Source organism: Typopeltis vanoorti, chromosome 10, assembly GCF_054136105.1.
Source record: "Typopeltis vanoorti isolate ZY-2024b chromosome 10, IOZ_Tvanoo_1.0, whole genome shotgun sequence".
Taxonomy (NCBI): Eukaryota; Metazoa; Arthropoda; class Arachnida; order Uropygi; family Thelyphonidae; genus Typopeltis; species Typopeltis vanoorti.
In genome coordinates, this window is record NC_143558.1 from 75,898,341 (window position 1) to 75,919,646 (window position 21,306).

Below are 21,306 nucleotides of genomic sequence, written 5' to 3' on the forward strand. Positions count from 1 at the left end.
TTAGTTTCCCTGCCCAATTACTTCAACTTGTTCAGAAAACAGTAACTTCTTCAATCTCTTATGTCCTTCCATATTCAGATGCAGCCCATCTCTAGCATACAACTGTCTTTTTCCTTCAAACACACTCCAGACATCAACAAATTCCAGACCTCTTTTTTTGCACATTCTTGCAATCATATCATTCATTACCATCGCTCGTCTACTTAACTCGTAATTGTCAAAACGAGGCAACACACATACTATCCCCCCATTGATACTTTTCCTCTTCACAATATCCAACAATGTTCTTAAATCTTTTGCTACCCGATTTATACCACCACTCAGGTCATTTGTACCCACCATAACTATCATCTTGTCTGCATCATGCCCTCTCTTTATTGCTAAAGCCACTCTTTCTATTGTCCCACCAGCCAAGCACTCTTCAGGCATACCACTCTCCATACCCTTAATCATAGAATCACCATATATCTTACCACTCTTAATTTCATTCAAGTCTACACGAGCATCGCTCATGGACTCATTTTGTACGCTATTCAGCATGACTCTCCCAATTTCATTACTCAACGCTCTTATACTTACCCCCCCCTCACAACATCTCATTTCTTCTAGACCTCTTGTGGTTTTATTTTGTTGATTCCCAATCACTCCCATACTATTTATTACTGTACTATTCACCAAAGACTCGCCTATACGTAATCCTGTTCTAGTTACTTCAGCTAAAGTAATCTCTATAGTCCTAATTTCTCTGTTTAACACATTAAACTCAGTTTTAACTTCCAATATCTCCTTACTGAGCACTTCCAATTCCTCATGCAGAAAATGAAGGTCATTTTTCATTTTCATGAACTCCTGCCGAAGTTCTTCCGCTACGGTCCCGATGTCAGCTTCCATTCCTAAATGCTCCAGCCTATCTCGACACTTCTCACATACGTCAAGATTTTCTTTCTTCGCATTTAGCCAGACCAACCACAGATCCTTCACATTCTTCGGCGCATACATGTAGCAGTTTCTGCACTGCATCCATTGCGAAAAATCTAACGCTGAGCCGGCCTTTCGTGTAGAAGTAAAAGTCCTGCATGCCGCTGACCTACGTTTCTTGTTGGACACCATCTTGACACGTTGAAGTAGCGAAACAAACAGCAGCGAAAACACAATATATATACAAAACAGTTCCAAACAATAACACCACTGAAGAACGCTTGTATCTAACCGATACACAACTGCAGCACAATTTGAAACAAAAAGCCACACTATATTTAAAACATAAAAAAATGATGTGATTGGTTATGTAGATTTCTTTCTGTAAATGGAAAAAGATAGTGATCCATCTGAAAGGCGGGTGACTAATGTATCAAAAAATGGTAAACAGTTATTAGATTCTTTTTCTATTGTGAAGTGGATTTTGGGGGTGTTGACTGTTCAGGTAGGTGACAAATGCATTCAAAGTGTCTTGTCCATGGGACCATATTTACATAGCATAACCACACTAGTGGCTTGTATGTAGCTGTTGTAAATGCTTGGTTTTCAAAGTGTTCCATGTAAAAGTTTGCTAAAAGGAGTTAGAGGGTTGAACCCATAGCAGTACCATTAATCTGGTTTTAGATTTTTCCTCCCAATGTAAAGTAACCTGCATACATAATAAATTTGAATAATTCAAAAATATCAGGGGGAAATTTAGACTTGATCAAATCAAGAGTGTCTATAAGTGGTACATCAGTAAATAAAGAGGTGACATCAGAAAACCATTATGTCTGAATTTTTTAGGATATAAGTTTTAACTTATATCCTAAAAGTGTTTTGTGATAGACTGAATTTTTTACAAAAGTAGAGGAGTTGCCAATAAGGGGAGTATGCGACTTGGCTAACTATTGGGACAGTTTATTCGTGGGACTATCTATGCTATTGATTATGGGACATAGGGGATATTAGGTTTGTGGAATTTTGGTAATCCATAAATACAGGGGGGGGGGTTTAACATGAACTGGTTTTATTTTTTTGATGATTTCTTTGGGCCAGAAAGTCACTTTTTTAATAATTTTTGGACTTTTTTCCTCTGAGACATAGTGGGATCTTGATCTATAATTTAGTATGTGGAACCGTCACATAGGAGATCTTGCATTTTTCTGTTATAATCTTCTTGATCCATGATAATTGTTGCCTTTCCCTTATCGACTTTTGTAATAATAATAATAATATTTTTATTCTTATATAACTTTTTTAAGGCAGTTATTTCATTACATGGTATAATGCATTTTGGTTGTTTAACCTTGTTTCGAATACTTGCTATATCTAAACACACGTTATTGGCCATTGCTGGCAGAAGATCGTAGATGCCTCATGCCCCATTCTACCTTCATCGTGATTTTTAATTTTGCGATTTGTTTGCGCGTGATGGCCAAGTTATGTCCTAGACTGAGAGCGTCTTGGCTTCTTCATTGAGTATTTTAGACAATAGGTTTACGACCATGCGTTCTCGTTGAAGTTGCTGTCAGGAAACTTTGTATGTTGGCTCTGTTGTAGGAGTTCATATTTCTTCAGGTGTGTTCTTTTAACTTTTGTAAATTCATTTTTTGCTACAACTTCAGAGATGTGATGTAGGACAGTCCACATTTCAGGATTTAACATGTTGATTAGTTCTTGTAGAGTGGCGATAGAGCTGTTTAGTTCTATGCAAGTAGCATCGATTTGTTCTCGGAGAAGCGCCAAACTCGCCCATTGATAAATACAATTGTAACTTTTCTTTAAATTTGAGAAAAGCTGGAATGATATCGCTGTTGTTCCACTGTTTAAGGAAGGCTAACCTGTTAAATTTTCTGGACAATTTCAGTTTTAAGCTGAAAGGATGTATGGAATTTTACCATCTTTTTTTTTTTTTTTTTTTTTTAACATTTACTCAAAGGTGCAAATATAGATTTAAACTAGTCAAAACAATAATACCTATAAAAACCTCTCTACTGTGTAGGAAAAGTGGAGTCTGTTCCAAAATGCACAGGTATCTTATAGTTGAAGTCTTCATCTTCTGAATTAGTTCAGTTAAAATTAAAAAAAAATCACATGTTGATAAGTGTCTTAAGTGCACAAAAAAATAGTGAAAGAAAATAAATAAACATTCTTAAATTTGGTGTCCTCACTCCCTAACCACCTGATCAAAGTTTTGCAAAAAATTTAATATCCCATCCACAGAGCCTGTAGTATCTAAATAATTAAAAAAAAAAAAGATTAGCATTTTTAAGAAATAAACAGAAATTAGGGAACTTGGCAATCAATAAAATGCAAACTATTAATTTCACTTTATACAGAATTAAAAAAATATATATATATATATATATATAAAACATACAAAGTAATTAAATAAATAATACAGAAGGAAACTATATTTTCTAAAATATTTCTTGTTTTGCATTTGTTTTTCATAAACTCGTGTATTATTATAATATTATTTAAACTTTGTTGCAAAAAATTTTCCCATAGTCTGTCACCAAAGAATTTTCTGTGAGCCATTTTCTTCAGATACCCCCCCCCCCCCCCAAGCCCTTGACTGTCAGCCATGCATTGCCAACATACATACATTATAGGAAGTTTTTCAACTGGACTGAAAATTAATTATACTTGTTGCCAGGAAATTATATTGTTTATTCCTTTATGCAAGCAAACAAAGTTTGTGTGGGAAGTATCTTCCCACACAAAAATATCTTGTATATATATATAGAGGTTGCCTTAGTATCCCATAATGCAAAGCATACTCCATTCAGAAGTGCATAATGGTTTAGCCACTTCCCAGACTGGTTTTGACCTTTACTGAGGTACTGTTAAGCACAGGAGTATACCTCTCTCTCTAAGAATAGAGTGATCTCCAAGCTCACTGAAGTTCTTCACTGAGTGATCCTAAAGGATCACTACTAAACTCATCACTCCTGACTTGGAATGCTACAGGACCAGGAATTCAGCAGTGGCTTTATTCCTTGACAGGCAAAAATCCACCACTGAGCTAAACTTGCCAAGGAAGCATAATTTACTTTCTAACCAAGTGAAAAAAAAACTTTGCTTGAGAATTTTAATAATAAAGTGATACACCTCTTTACTACTTGTATATAGGAAATATGACTTCTGCATTAATTCATCTTGGCATCTTTCTGGATCTGGCTTCCACTGATGAGACCTGACTGTCTAATGACTTCTTTCGTAATGTATAGCAGTGGTCTTCAAACTTGAAACAACCAAGAAACTCTTCAGTGTGAAAATCAGTGCAGAATCCATTGATAAATATGCTTCATGATACATCTTATATGAACAAAATGTTACACTGTTGCAATGAACATTTAATACACTGTAAACAGAAACTGTTTATAAATGCATTATTATTATTTAACATCTTTAGGGAGTCAAAAGACTCATCAAGGGAGGGCACCTACTCTACAACTCTCCGTCTCCACCACTCCACCAACCGCAACTACCTTCATTATCTACACCAACGCCATCTACTGCCGACCACCACAACTAGTATTTTTCACAGACAATCACAAACATCCATGCCCACGGCGGGATTCGAACTCGCAGCCTTTTTGGCTGGAGAGCAGATACGCTAACCACTTGGCCAACTAGGCCAGCATTAATGAACCCATTTATTACTTAGTAACTAAATAATAATAAATTTAGTGAAATATGCAAATAAATCTTATTATAACATGATTAACAAATAAAAATTCATACTTCAGTTTAATAACTTGGATGTGCTTTTTATTTGCTCCCAACTATTTGAATCAGTCAGTGAAACAAAAAAAAAAAAAAAAATCATTGTTTGGTCTTATTGATGACAGTTACAAACGCATTTATGGTTCTTCATTCATTTGATTGCTGTATATGTGGAAAAAACATTTTTGCATAAATAAGTTGTGACAAAAGGCATATGGATCTTCATTGCATGATCAAACACTTCAGGACACTCGCTATAAATTTGCAACCAAAAATGAAGAAATTCTTCCTCTTGCTACTTAATTTTTAAGGTCGAATCTTTAGATATATCAATTAATTGTTTCTTTTCATTCATAAATTTTCACTTTCACAAATATTAAATGGGTTTTTAAATGAGTTGTATTATTCTGTTTGTGCTGGAAAATATTCTCTAATAGTCTTTTGCAGATTAAACAATTCTTGATACAGAAGATACATCTCATCTAGCATAATTTTTTCATACGTATGAAATCCATAAATTTCAGAAATCACTGCATTTATTTTCATCATTTACTTTAATTATATGAGTTTTAGTTCCTTGGAGAGATTTATTTACTTCATGTAAAATTGAAAATATATCTGCAAGTTATGCCATCATCTGAATTAATATGTTTTCATGTAATTTTGAGCATTAATCATGTTTCAATCTAGTTAAAAACAATTTTTACCATTTTTATTATTATTATAATTACAGCTATTTTGCCTGCTTCAGTTTAGGAGTGCCCCTGTTTAAATGTCATTGGCTATTTACTCATGGATTCTTAGGACATTGTGAGTGTAAATGTACCAAAAAGTATATGTAGCATAAGGAATAGAAATTTACACATACCTTTTTCTGGATGTTGCGGCTTTTCCTCTTTCTGCGATGTCGAAAAACTACTGAGTGTGTGTGTGGGGGGGGGTAGGCAATTTGGTAGAATTAAGTTAGAAAAACCCAAGTTTTTTTCCGTAATATATATAAACATATATATTATATTATATAGGGTGGGGAAAAGGTGAAAGGGTTGATTTTTTAAAATAGGGAGGGGGAAGGGAAAAGGTGGTTGACGGGGTGCGGTCCGTTTCGACTATTCGTGGTCGTCATCTGAACACATTGGGAAAGTGGATGCTATGTCAGGTCGGGTAGGTGCTTCTGCTTTTGAAGTGTTTGTGTTGTCGCCTATTGGTCGGGGTTGTGACCTCAATTTTATGTTGTGAAGCTTCCAAACCTTGGAGATTATGTAGGGCCTGTGTACATTGATAGAGTTCACGTCACACTTTATAGCTATTGTTTCCGATATTCTGAGCATTGTTTCATTGTCTTGTCTGTCTACTATGATGGCCTTGTCTATCTGCGGGGTGTGTTTTTGTTCAAGGGTGTGAACAGCTTTAAATGTTCTGGAATAGGGATGTTACAGTCAATGAAGTGTTCTTGTAGTCTTGCCCATAAAGACCTGATGGTGGAACCTGTGTAGGTGATGTCACAGTCTTTTTGGCAGGGAAATTTATAGACTACATTGTGCTGTTCAAATATTTCTTTCTGTGTGTGAGGTTTGGTGGATTCTTCAAAACTGGCAAACCTCACACACAGAAAGAAATATTTGAACAGCACAATGTAGTCTATAAATTTCCCTGCCAAAAAGACTGTGACATCACCTACACAGGTTCCACCATCAGGTCTTTATGGGCAAGACTACAAGAACACTTCCGTGACTGTAACATCCCTATTCCAGAACATTTAAACACTAAAAAACGTAACATCAAAAAGAAAAATCGAATACAAAGCACAGGAAAAACGGAAATAGCTGTTCACGCCCTTGAACAAAAACACACCCCGCAGATAGACAAAGCCATCATAGTAGACAGACAAGACAATGAAACAGTGCTCAGAATATCGGAAACAATAGCTATAAAGTGTGACGCGAACTCTATCAACGTACACAGGCCCTACATAATCTCCGAGGTTTGGAAGCTTCACAACATAAAATTGAGGTCACAACCCCGACCAATAGGCGACAACACAAACACTTCAAAAGCAGAAACACCTATCCGACCTGACATAGCATCCACTTTCCCAATGTGTTCAGATGACGACCACGAATAGTCGAAATGGACCGCACCCCGTCAACCACCTTTCCCCTTCCCCCTCCCTATTTTAAAAAATCAACCCTTTCACCTTTTCCCCACCCTATATAATATAATATATATGTTTATATATATTATGGAAAAAAACCCGGGTTTTTCTAACTTAATTCTACCAAATTGCCTAACCCCCCCCCCCACACACACACTCAGTAGTTTTTCGACATCGCAGAAAGAGGAAAAGCCGCAACACCCAGAAAAAGGTATGTGTAAATTTCTATTCCTTATGCTACATATACTTTTTGGTACATTTACACTCACAATGCCCTAAGAATCCATGAGTAAATAGTCAATGACATTTAAACAGGGGCACTCCTAAACTGAAGCAGGCAAAATAGCTGTAATTATAATAGTTTATTAAGAGGAGTAACATGGGAGTTTTCCCAGAAAATTTTTACCTCTTCTTTCAGCTCATAAAACCTACTCAAAATGTTTACTCTGGATATCCAGCTTACCTCTTTATGTAGGCGCAATGTGTTTTGTGAGCTAGAAAGCTCCTTGCAGAGTTATGAGAATCTTGAGTTTAGCTCCCTAGATTTGAGAGAATTAATGATCTTCATGTCATCTAAAACATCTTTCATTTTCTCTGGAATCCATTTCACGAGAGCATTATGATACAGACAGCAATGAGTATGTCAAATATATGAGGCTGTTGTTTTTATTCTTAATATGACTCCTTTTTTTGCACCCAATAAAGATTTGGCTCCATCAGTACAAATGCAAAAACATAATTTCCAAGATATTCCATGTTTCTCCATATATACTTTTATATCATCAAAAATGTTTTCACTAGTAGCTCTGTCCTTAAGAGGCTTGCACATAAGAATATCCTCTTGGACAGTTAAATTAAAAATATAGTACCAGAACCATCAAAATAGCAAACCAGCAATGTCTAAATATTCATCTAATTGCATTGTCAAACCATGTGGAGAAGATTTTAAATGCAGTATTAATTCATCCTCATAATAAAGTACCATATCTATAATGCATTATGATGGTATTAGAGAGAGATATGCTATCAATTTCTTTGGCATATTTCTTACCATTCTTACAGGCAATGTCTTTTGCACAGTTTTATTAATGTTTTTCCAATTGTATATGCCTCCCCCTTCTTTAGCAATATGATAACTAATGAGGTAGAAAGCCTCAAGTGATTTTTCATTATCGCTTCACATAAATTTTGAAAAATATTTTTTCTTTCTTTTCTTGATTTTGAGCTCTTCGTATTTACACTTAAAATATCAGTGCTTTTACATATCAAATGTGGGGTAGTTACTCTCCATATGTCTTCTTAATTTTGTTGTTTAGACTACTATTACTTACAGTTTTTCACATTTGATGCATACTTTATTTGGCTCATCTTCATTTCTGGTCTAAATAAATCCAAAACTTAGTAGCTTCCATCATATTTCCTTTTTTTTTAGAGCCACCTTCATTTAATTTCTTTGTTTTAATAGGCTGTTTGGCTTGTTGAGGTTCCAGAAGCATATTGTAAATCAATTGCAGATGTTGCTGAAGAATTTTCACGTTTTTCTTCTGTTTGTTCAGCTTTTGGTTTAAATTTCGTGGTTTTTAACCAAAGATCCACAGTGAAGGGCAAATTTATTAATCGAAATTCTTTAATTTCTTAATTATCATTGATCAAAAAATCTATTACATTTGATAAATAAATTAATATGAATGAAGACCTTACCTTGTCACAGCCCTCTCTTTTAAATGAAACAAAGGAATGAAGATCCTAAAATTTCACTGTGATTATAAGAGTAAACACTCAACACTAAGTCACTTATTTTGATGTTTTGCATTTGATTGGCTCACCTTGGAATGGGAGAACCACTCTACCAGGGAGATGCACTTAGATAAACTGTTGTAGCTCCTAATGTGTTAGAAATTCAAGCTGTTTATTGGAATAGACCAGTGAAAAGCGACTTACTATACTTCCTTCCCTCTTCCAAGGAACAAGTTTTCACTCACCTTATAATCTATTCCTGAGAACTTGATTTTGAAAGTTTATTTTTCACTTGGTTAGACTATAATAAATTTAGTTTAATCCTTTATCAAAGTGTGAGCAAACAAAGTTTGTGCCTGAAAGTATCTTCAGGACTGGGGTAAGGTGATACAACACCGGGAAACTCGTTGCAAAGGTGGAGCAAGCTAACATCACTCCTATCTCAGTACCTCCCATAATGCAAAACACATCTCCTTGCAGATATGTATAATGTTATGCATTAAGGGAAGGGCCACTACACTACCCAGACTAGTTTCGACCTTTATTGAGGTCTCTTCAGTGGAATTCAGGCCCAGAAGTGGAGGTACCAGACAGGAGCAATGGTGAGATCATCTTTATCTATAGGAGTTGCTAAACGGTGTGCCACCTTTTTATTAAATTACTCTGGAGATAGGAGTGATGTTAGCTTGGTCCACCTTTGCTACAAGTTGCCCGGTGTTGTACTACCTTACCCCAGCCCTGAAGATATTTTCAGGCGCAAACTTTGTTTGCTTACACTTGGATAAAGGATTAAACTAAATTTATTATAGTCTAACCAAGTGAAAAATAAACTTTCAACATCTTTCTCTAAATCCAGAGTAATTTAATAAAAATGTGGCACACCTTTTGGCAACTCCTATAGGTAAAGATGACCTTGTTATTCCTTCTGCCTGGTATCTCCACCTCTGAGCCTGGCTCCCACTGAAGAGACCTCAAAGGTCGAAACTTTCTCCACCTCTGGGCCTGGCTCCCACTGAAGAGACCTCAAAGGTCAAAACTAGTCTGGGTAGTGGCCCTTCCCTTAATGCATAACATTATACATATCCGCAAGGAGATGTGTTTTGCATTACGGGAGATACTGAGATACTAAACTTTCAACATCTTTCTCTAAATCCAGAGTAATTTAATAAAAAGATGGCACACCGTTTGGCAACTCCTATAGGTAGAGATGACCTTGCTAATGCTTCTGCCTGGTATCTCCACTTGGGCCTGGCTCTCACTGAAGAGACCTCAATAAAGATCAAAACTAGTCTGGGTAGTGGCCCTTCCCTTAATGCATAACATTATACATATCCGCAAGGAGATGTGTTTTGCATTATGGGAGGTACTGAGATAGGAGTGATGTTAGCTTGCTCCACCTTTGCAACGAGTTTCCCAGTGTTGTACCACCTTACCCCAGTCCTGAAGATACTTTCAGGTGCATACTTTGTTTGCTCACACTTGGATAAAGGATTAAACTAAATTTATTATAGTCTAACCAAGTGAAAAATAAACTTTTAACATCTTTCTCTAAATCCAGAGTAATTTAATAAATAAGTGGCACACCGTTTGGCAACTCCTATAGGTAGAGATGACCTTGCTAATGCTTCTGCCTGGTATCTCCACTTGGGCCTGGCTCCCACTGAAGAGACCTCAATAAAGGTTTAAACTAAATTTATTATATTCCTGAGAACTCTCCTTTCCTTCTATTACTTTCACTTTTTCCTGTCTATAATCCTCGTTCATCTTCAATTATTCTGTACAAATAGCAATATATCACACTGTTATATAAGGTAACTTTAGGGAAAAAAATTTCTCCTACTGTTCTGTCACTGCTTGTTTCATTTTAACATTCTTTCAAAGTAATTACTCTAGGCATGTAGGATATTCTTGTATTATGTTTTCATGTCAACTTGATCATCTTTGATTCATTTTACATTACTCTAAGGATGTTAGTAGTGCATGTGAGATGGTTAAGGGACACTCTAGAGTAAGCAACATTAAATTGTGTAATAAGGAGGATAAATAGGTCACTTAGATGGACGAGTAGTATCATTAAGCATGATCTGCAAAAAAAAAAGAAATTGTTGTGGATATAAGGTATGAGTGGATATAAGATATGAGTGTATATAAGGAGAAAAGGTGACCAGCAAGCTCATTCCTTAAGAGGCCAAAGGAATTTCCTTTGGCCAAGCAGGCCAAAGGAAATTCCAAAGAGTTCTTTTGTTACATTTCAAGTAAGAGGGAGAATGACTATGGAAGAATAACCTTAATTAGTGCTGATGATGATGAGTTAACAGAAGCAGACAAAACAGTTGAGTTATCAAGTGACCACTTCGCAAGGGTATATCATACAAGTGAGGTTAATGCCATGACACATAGGACAGAGACTGAGGTAGGAAACAGAGGTTGATGAATTGGAGGTTTTTAGGATTTTGCAGAAGCTTAGTGTAAATACCGCTATAGATGGGATATTTTGCACATACTTTGCAAGCATGTGCAAGGGAACTGACAATGCCTCTGTCTAGGCTCATTAATTTAATTCTCAGTTCTGGTAGAGTTCCAAGGGATTGTAAAGAGGGCAAAATAATTCCTTTGCATACGGCAGATTCTAAGACTGCAGTATCAAATTATAGATGAGTCAATATCTCAATAGTAGTAAAAGTATTGGAAAAAATGGTCAAAAAGACAATTCAGGAATGGGTGGATAAGAATATGATACTCTATGAAAGGCAGCATGGCTTTGTGAAGGTCATTCCTTAGTAATTTATCAACTTTTTTATAATAGAGTGACAGCCTAGTTGGATAAAGGAAATGGCTCAAAGAGTCTGCTGGTTTTTGCAAAGGCATTTGGCAGAATACCACATGGAACTCATCATCATCATCAAATTCCTGACATTTACCCTCAAGGGGTGTATAGGATATGATAGTACTACATGAAAAATTTACATCATTACTAACTTCCTACCTACAATTTTCTGTCAAATCAATATCTGTTACCTGTCAAAGCTACAACATTGTCAGATCTTATATCTTCTAAGGCACTTTTTACCATATCAATCCACCTATATCTTGGTCTTCCTCTGGGTCTTTTTCCTGCCAACCTGGCAGAGAAGAACACTTAGCACATGGAACTCTGTTATGCAAATTAGAACAAATAGGGATGGATACGACACTGGTTATGTGGATAAGAGGATGGTTGCTGGACAGATATCAAAATATATATCTGCTCCTATATATGCTCCAGGAGAATATATGCTCCTATATCTGCTCCAGGAGAAAGCATGTGACTAGTGGCCTGCTACAAGGTTCCATGCTAGGACCACTCTTGTTTAATTTGTACATAAATTATATAGAAAATAATCTTATGCCTTTTGGGATAAATTGATTACAAGCTGTGTACCACATTGATGCAACTGTACTCCAGGAAATAGATGAAGCTAGATATTTAGGGGTGGTGATAGACAGAGTTAATGTTTAGAAGGCATATTGCTAAGGTAGCTCATAAGATTACTTGATTATTGAAAAACACGCTAACAATTAGAGATAAGGAAGTTGTTATTCCTCTTTATAAGGCCTTCATATGTCCATATCTGGATTACTGTGCTGAAGTCTGGTCCCCTGGGTTGCTTATGGATGAGAAAGTGGTGGAGAGGATTTAGAGGTAAGTGACCAAGATGGTGAGTGGTCTGTGGAACATTCCTTATGAGGATCGATTGAAGGTGTGTGGATTGCAGATTTGTTGATAAACAAAGAGGGGGGATATGATAGAAACATTTAAGTTATTTAAAAGGTTTTTATAGGATTGATGCAGGAGAAATGTTTCAGCACTTAGCTAGAGGTTGCAGAACAAGAGGTCATCCCTTGAAGTTGAGTAAAGGCATGGTTAGTAGGGGTGTGAGGACTTGATTTTTTTTTTTTTTTTTTTTTTTTGCTTTGAGAATTGTGAATGAATGGAATGGGTTGATAGTGTCAGTTAAGTGCTTTGTCTGGTAATAGGTTTAAGGAGAGGTATGATAGTGCGTGTGGATAGTTTGGGTTTTCTTTACAAGTTTTTTGACTTATGGAAGTGCCTGTACAATAATAATAATGATACTTATTATTTAGTAGGATCTCACCCATTTTTATTGTCTTTGTCTCAATAATGCCAATTATGTCCACATGACACTTTTCCAATTCTTCTGCAAGTTTGTTTTCCTTTCCATAAGTCAAAAGACTTGTCAAAAAAATGCAAACTGTGTTCTTCAAGAGAGCCAAGTAATCTTATGGGCTACTCTTAGACAGAGAGTTTAGTCCTCTAAAGTTTAGAGGACATATCGCTAAGGTAGCCCACAAGATTACTTGTCTCTTGAAGAACACATTAACAAGTAGAGATAAGGAAGTTGTTATTCCTCTTTATATGTCCAGATATGGATTACTGTGCTGAAGTCTGGTCCCCTGGGTTTCTTTGGGAATGAGGAAGCAGTGGAGAGTATTCAGCGGTGAATGACCAAGATGGTGAGTGGCTGTGGAATGTGCTCTATGGGGATAGGATTGACGGTGTGGAGATTGCAGAAATTGGTTGATAGGGAAAAAAAAGAAGGGAGGGGGATATGATAGAAACATTTAAGTTGCTTAAAGGGTTTTATAGGATAGATTCAGGGGAAATGTTTCAGCACTTTGCTAGAGGGACCAGAACAAGGGGTCATCCCTGGAAGTTGAATAAAGGTGTGGTTAATAGGGATATCAGGACTAGTTTTTTACTTGGAGAGTTGCAAATGAGTGGCATGGGTTGTCAGAGTCAGTTGTGAGTGCTTTGTATGTTAATAGGTTCAAGGAAAGGTATGATAGATTGGATCTCCTGTGATGAGTTTTCGGACTCCATGGAGGTGCCTGTATAATAATAATAATAATTGGAGATCTTGCTTGCCCAATATGTGTGTCAAAGGTGTAGTACATGATAAAAAAAGAATATATTTACTGTGTTTAAAGGAAGTAAAGTTTTCTATATAAAAAATGGTAAGTATTTATTTGTAAATGAACTAAAGTTTTCTGTATATTTAACTAATTACATATAATGTGATACAGCAATATAAAGAAGTAATGAGCAGTTTATGCATAAAGTAAAATTTGTGGCTCAATATGAATTATAAGAGAAGAAATGTGAAAAACCATTTTAGGGTTTTAGAACCCTTTCAGTGAAACCCTCTGGTACGCTGCATAAGAAAAGAGTGGTATAATTTCTGTTAGATGAAAAAAGTAAAAATATTATATATAATGTAGTTTTAAACTATATTGAAGAAATTATAGTTTCCTGTGTATATCTAGCTAGTTGTAAAGTCAAAATGACATGGATAATAGTAATGAAGAATTGTACATAAAATAAGAATCATATAATAGCATTCAGTAGAGTTCAGCAGATAATGATCCATCTTCAATAAGAAATAAAAAGCTTTATGGTAAAAGAATTTTTTCCCTTCATTCCCTTTTTGAAAAGAAACATAAACTATCAATTTTTTTTATATATATATTAGATCCCCCCCTTACACACACACATCAAATGTCACAAGTGTTACATCATAATAGTGTCGTATTAGGGTGAAAGAAGAAATCTAATGACATGTTTCTTGAAATTTGACAGGCTTAGGTGTTGGACATTATTCTTAACTTATTTCAATGGTATTACAACACCAAAACAAGTTTTGGTGTTACAGTACTTTTAAAATAAGTTATGAATGTTCTTGAGTAGTTGAAGGCTGTAATCTTTGGGGAAAGAGGCAAAGGACAGAATAAATGGAATGAAAGGTGAGTTCAATAACTTTGGAGAATAATGATAAATTGATGTTGACTGGCAGCTGCTCTTATTACTGTTCTCCAGAAACACTTCATGAAAGCACCTATATAAGGAAGAAACTGAAAATTTCTGAGAGAGAGAGACAGAGAGAGAGAGAGAAATTGGAAAGAAGCAAAGAATGAGAGAGAGAGAGAGAGAGAGAAATTGGAAAGAAGCAAAGAATGAGAGAGAGAGAGAGAGAGAGAGAGAAATTGGAAAGAAGCAAAGAATGTGTGAGAGAGATAGAAATTGAAAAGAAGCAAAGAATGAGAGAGAGAGTGATTGGAAAGAAGCAAAGAATGTGAGAGAGAGAGAAAGAAAAAAAGAGAGAGATTGGAAAGAAACAAAGATTCTGAGAGAGAGAGAGATTGGAAAGAAACAAAGATTCTGAGAGAGAGAGAGATTGGAAAGAAGCAAAGAATCTGAGAGAGAGAGAGAGATTGGAAAGAAGCAAAGAATCTGAGAGAGAGAGAGAGGGGGGGGGGGTTATTGATTAATCAGATTATCCTCTTCTGTGAAGTTGCACAATCTTAGAGAGGTTTTTGGGTGCTCCACTCCAAATGAGTGATATTCCATAGCTGGAAGATCTGGATATTATCAAAAGTAAGTTTCTTGCAAAAAATTGTAGTGTAGTATAGTGTTGGAAATTCTCCCAAAATATAAATGCTATTATGAGCAATAATTGGCAATATTTTTAGTGATGTAATATTTATTTTTGACAACGAAGTGTGTCTGTGTGATTTCTGCATGATTTATTAGTTGAAATTGCCTTCTTTAAATATATCAATGGCGATACTTATGAGATCAACCACATTGGGCATTGACCAGTGTGACTAGGCAAGCACTGCAAGAATCAAGTGGCATTAATGACATAGACTTTTCAAAAATGATTTAATGTCGTGAGTGTAATATGTATGCATGGCAGAGTGTGAGAGATGTCTTTCTGGAGAAAGAGAGAATAAACGATCTAAGAATCAAATGATCTAAGTGGATATAAGGAGCATGCGAAGGAGATGAGAGAAAGTATGGATTTGTAGGAAGTGCAATATATTATTAGATGACCAGGCAATGAATGCGAAACAGACTGAAAAGATAGAAGATGGTGTAAATAAAAGAAATGAAAGGTAGTGAAAGAATGCAAGAATGTGGAAGCAAAAGAAAGGAGGAAATGGAAGTAAGATGCAACAGAACGAGAGGTAGCGAGACTTTGGGAGTGACATAGAATGAAATTGTCAAAATGCAAGATTTGATGAAACAGTTATTGAAAATGAAAAATGAAATGAGGAATATGTAGAGTGATGTTAGATGTTTAGTGGAAACTAATAAAAGTGTGCAAAAGAATGAGGTGACAAGTGATTCCAGGATAGCAGTATGTGGAGATTTCATAGTTAGAGGATTAGTTAATGAGAGAGTCCATAAGGTCTGCTATCCAGGAGAGCAAATGAATAGGATAATTCAGGCATTGGACATGAGGAAGAAACGGGCAAGAGAATTAGTTGTGATTGTGGGGACAAATGATCTAAGTGGACATCAGGAGCATGTGAAGGCGAATATCAGGAGGTTATTGAGAAAAATGAAAGATAACAGTGTAGTGGGAACGTTTGTCATCATGTTGCTGAGGTATGACAATATTAAAATAATAAATTTAATTTAATCCTTTATCCAAGTGTGTGCAAACAAAGTTTGCGCCTGAAAGTATCTTCAGGACTGGAGTAAAGTGGTACATCACCAGGCAACTCCTTTGCATTATGGGAGATACTGAGATAGGAGTGTTGGAGCAAGCTACCAAGACTCCTATCTCAGTATCTCCCATAATGCAAAATACATCTCCTTGCAGATATGTATAATGTTATGCATTAAGGGAAGGGCCACTACCACAGACTACTTTCGACCTTTATTGAGGTCTCTTCAGTGGGAGTCAGGCCCAAGTGGAGATACCAAGGCAGAAGCATTAGCAAGGTCATCTCCTCCTATAGGAGCTGCCAAACGGTGTGCCACCTTTTTATTAAATTACTCTGGATTTAGAGAAAGATGTTAAAAGTTTATTTTTCACTTGGTTAGACTATAATAAATTTAGTTTAATCCTTTATCCAAGTTTTTTCATTATGACAATGTTAAGTTGTGACAGAGAGTCAAAATCATGACTCTCTGTCTGTTGTGGCTGTCAGTGTTGCTGGATGGTAGCACAGTGTGTGTGTGATGCCTGCAAGAGATCAGAAGAAAGAGATGAAGTGAAAAATCAAGCGAGTGTTATTGAAGAGACAGAAGTGCTTGACAATAAAAATAGTAGTAGCCTGAGAGATAGAGAACAGGAATGCAAGGGAAACAAGGAGAGCCTGGGTGAACAGAGAGAGTCATGGCATAGGAAGAATGAATGTTGAAAGTGGCACTGAATGTGTGTGTATGAAGATAGAGTATATTGCAATATGGGTAGTGAAGTTGAGACTGAGCAGATATATGTGGTAGTGGTGATAAAGGTGAATGGGCAGGCGTGTGGAGAAATCACAACCAAAAAGTGGCTTGGATAGGACTGGTTGTTAGACCTAAAATTGAATTACTGTGTTTGTTTGCAAATGCCAGGAATATCAGAAATAAAGGAAATGAAATGGTTTCACTAATTGAGTTTACTGATTTAATGGTTTTGCTGATTGATTTGATTTGCCCCAAAATCATTGGAATAAGTGAAATGTGGTTGAATAATGATTGTATTCTAATGGGAATAAAAATGGAAGGATACAGTATTTTTCATGAGGATTTGAAGGGTTTTGGGGGAGTGTTGATGATGATAGCAGGGAATTATGTCCACATAATGTAGACATGAAAGAGAGAAATAGTGGCAGTGGTCATGAGGCAGTATGGTGTAACGTGGTGGTTGACAGGAAGACATATTTACTTGGATGTTGCTATAGGCTCAGAAATGTGGAGAGTGGAGATGAAGAAATGTATAAACAACTTGGATTAGGAAAGGTAATTATCATGGGTGATTTTAATTATGGCATTATGGATTGGAATGAAGAGATAGCATTTGGGAATCAGGAAAATAAATTTCTCAAATTCTTGAGAGATGTTTATCTCAGGAAGCACATAAAGGAGTACATTTGAAGATCGAGAGTTTTAGATCTCATCATTACATCAGAGGATGTAATTGTGAGTGGGGTTTCACACTTTCCTTCACACTTTGATAGTGATCATGAAGTGACCAACCACCTGAGTTGTGGCCAGCCATATTGCAGACTTTTGTGAGTAAAGGATATATGTTGAATTATAAGGCTAGTGATTGACAAGCTTAGACGACTGCTTGGTACTATAGCATGAAAAAAGAAGTTGAGTGGTAAAGAAATAAATGCTGCTTGCGAACTGACATGTATTCCGATGGCCAAAAAGCTGAGTAGGAAAACAAAAGTGCAGTATGTGCAGAAATTGGCAAATCAGGTGAAGAAAAATCCCAGAGAGTTTTTTCAATATGTGGCAAGTAGAAGGAAGAATGACCATGGTAAGATGATGTTATTGGATGAAAGCGGTAGAATGGTAACTGCTACAGAAGAAATTGTTGAGATATCTCATCTTCCTTTTTCCCTCTTTTACTTTGCAGTGTCGAGGATTAGTTAATCATCAGACCTCAAACCATTCACAGGATAAGGTGGTCAGCCCTACACCCCGGTGTATCCTGTGTCCATAATGTTGAGTTCTCAAGACCAGTTTGCCTGCTTTGTGGGATGAAAAACCTTAGGATAAACTAGGGAACAAATCCTACTGTCCACACCCAAGACCGGCTAACTTAGCTATGGCTGAGGAAGATCCTTCAGCTCCTCACATCACTGACGGGAATCGAACCTAGGACACTCCTTCCCAGGCATATGGTTGTGAATTTCAGTTGTAACAAATGAAGTTGAGGTTTCATCTTCTATGAAACAATCATGTGATTGGAAGAAAAGTACTAAGAATGCATAGAAATATATAAAGAGTGTGTTTGTTGATCCCCCTTCCCCAAATATTTAACCAGTTTTTGCCTGTGTTGGATTTTTGTGTTTCCAGTTAGCCAGTGAAGAAGAACAAATCTTCACCTTTTTCATCTCTTCTTATACATGATAGCAAGATATCGTACATGTAGCATAGCACCAAAATGAAAAGACGTGGATATGCTTTATTAAAACACCATCCGTATATTAAATAAATTATACTTTCCAGGAAATTATATTCTTGTTTGTTGATGAGACCTCAATAAAAGCTGAAACCAATCTGGGTAGTCACCCTCCCATAATGCATAGCATTGCATTTTGCATTATGGAATACTAAGGGAATTGAGGTGGTCATCAGCTTCTGTATACAGGTAGATTAGTCGTAAGATACTTCACATGCAAACTTTGCTTATAGTTGGATAGAGATTAAACAAGAACATGATTTTAAGGCAAGTATAATTTACTTTGTAATCAAGCAAAATAACTTTCTACAATCATCTGTATATTTTTATAAGAACACTAGAAACAATTTAGCCAATTTTACTGGGTAGGAAAGGTCCTCCATTGCCTACCAATCATGAAATTCACCTAGTGTGACATTTCTTAGGTCCTAGTTGGTAACAATAAGTGGACACCTAATGTATTAAATCATTATTTTATTTATTTTGCTTCTTTGCAATCTCCGATTTATTAGATTTTTTTTCTATATATATATATATATATATTTCCTTATTCTATTTCAGATGAACCAGTACTTTACCTTCAAAGAAATGTGTTCTTTGACAAAAGGGAAGAAATGAGGGTGAGATATTTTAGCATTTCTTTTATTAATATTTGAGTAGTTATATAACTTATTTATTTCATTGGTTCCAAAACAATCATTCAACTTTTATTTGATATTCATCATCATTAAATATTAGATATGTTCCCTCATGGGAAAACACAGGATATGATAATACTACATGCTTGATTTACACATTACTAACTTCCCATCCCCCCCCCCCCCCAATTAAAAGTTATCTGTCAGGAGTCAAATATTATTACGAGCAACTTCAAGGAGTCTTTAGACTCATCGAGAGAGGCCCTAAACATCATGTCAAGAACTATCCAACATTCGTGCAGTATCTGTCATACTTTGCTTTGAACTCATTCACAGTATTGGTGAATGAGTTCAAAGACTTTGAACTCAACAGACTCTGACAACCTATTCCACTCACTCACTACTCTCCAAGCAAAAAAACCTAATTCTAACACCCTTGCTAACTACACTCTTACTCAGTTTCCATAGATGACCCCTAGTCTCCCACCATCACATCTGTTCTGAAAAAATACCTCTGAATTAATCTTGTAAAAAATCCCCAGTAATTTGTATGTCTCAATCATATCACCCCTTTTCCACCTATTATATTATGGTCTTCTAATGCACTTCTTACTGTATTAATCCACTAAGATCTTGATCTTCCTATGAGCTACTTTCCTGCCATCATGACAAAAAAATAAAGTTTTTGCTAATTTTTTTTTTCTGTTTAAGTTATCATAATATCTGTTATATCATGTTAGATTAGCTATGCTAACACATCCCTCAATTCTAACAATGTCAAGTTCTTTCCTAATATCCTTGTTTTTAATATGATACTACCATCTAAGCCATGTGTCCACTTCCCTAATCTCTCTCTCTCAGAATTCTCATATCTAGTCTCTATCATGCATTTTGTTTCTAACATAGCTCTTAGATCCATATGTTAAAATTGGTGAACACTCTTATTCAGCTAGTTTAATGTGTTGACTAATTTCTCTCTTATTATTATATGAACACCTCCTGGAGTCAAGACTCATCAAGTGAGACAATAGAAAGATGCATTCTAACAGAGAATTCCATACTATTTATTCCATATATATATATACAGTCGTCCCTTGACTTACGTCGGGGTTCCGTTCCATCCGGCAGGACGTAAGTCAGTCATATGTAAGTTGATACATTAAATCAACAGAGTTATAGGGGTTAGGGACTTAACTGTGATAAGTATATCATTTTAATTTTTAAACCTTACAAAACTGTACTGTGCGTTACTGCCACTATAAAACAGGAGAATAATCACCCAAATCTTCGTCCACAATCACATCTCCATTACCTTTCCTATGTGAAGGACCAGGCTGTGGCTCTTCTGGTGCTATTCTTTTTTTTTTTCATGAAAATGTCAATGTGCTTTGCTTATTCTTCTTCTTCTTTTCATCATAAATTTGTTTATAGCTAACAAACGCATCATGTACTTTCCTTTCTATTAATAAATAATATTCAACATTGGAGTATATATCTTCAGCTATTTTGAGAACATCGCTAACTGCAGAGAACATTTCTGCAAGACCCTTCACCGTGAATTGTTTAACTATCTCTTCTTGTTTTTCTTTTCCCTCCTCTTCCTTTTCTCGTTCTTCCTCTTCTGCAACACATTGTTCCTCCAGTTCGACCAATTCTTCGTTGGTCAACTCTTCTATAAGTTGAACTATGTCATCATCATCATTCAGTTCGAGATTTGGATTGTTTGCTAGCAGGGCTGCATTTATACTTTTGGAGGCCCTAGGCAAATATCATTATGAGGCCTCAAAATAAGCATTTTTTTTTAGTTTATTGAAAATAAAAGTCAACATTTTCATAATAACTCATTTTAATAATACAATACAACATTGGTATACATATATTTGCATTTTAAAAAAGTATAAAAATAAATCAGTTCAAATTTAAATAAAAAAATTAATAACTGAAAGTTTTTTTTCCTGGCTTTGGTTTTAGCAAATGTATCTATAACGTCATCATAATTAATCGAGTCCATTACTTCTGATTCAATGCATAATAATGACAGGTCACTTGTTTTATTTTGGTGCAAGTTGCTTCTTAATTAATTTTTTATTTGTTTCAACACTGAAAATGAGCATTC

At 35.8% G+C, this 21,306-nt stretch overlaps 1 protein-coding gene across 5 annotated transcripts in view; it reads left to right on the plus strand.

Annotated features, from left to right (window-relative positions):
* Positions 1-21,306, plus strand: part of Bili (FERM domain-containing protein 8 Bili) — a 360,304-nt gene that overhangs the window by 140,580 nt on the left and 198,418 nt on the right. For all 5 annotated transcript variants that reach the window (XR_016548904.1, XM_090398633.1, XM_090398635.1 and 2 more), the window contains one exon: positions 19,114-19,172. Coding sequence is in view for 4 of the 5 variants with exons in the window: in XM_090398633.1 (XP_090254759.1) it covers positions 19,114-19,172 (59 nt within the window). In the remaining variant the exon portion in view is untranslated. The remainder of the gene's footprint in view (positions 1-19,113; positions 19,173-21,306) is intronic.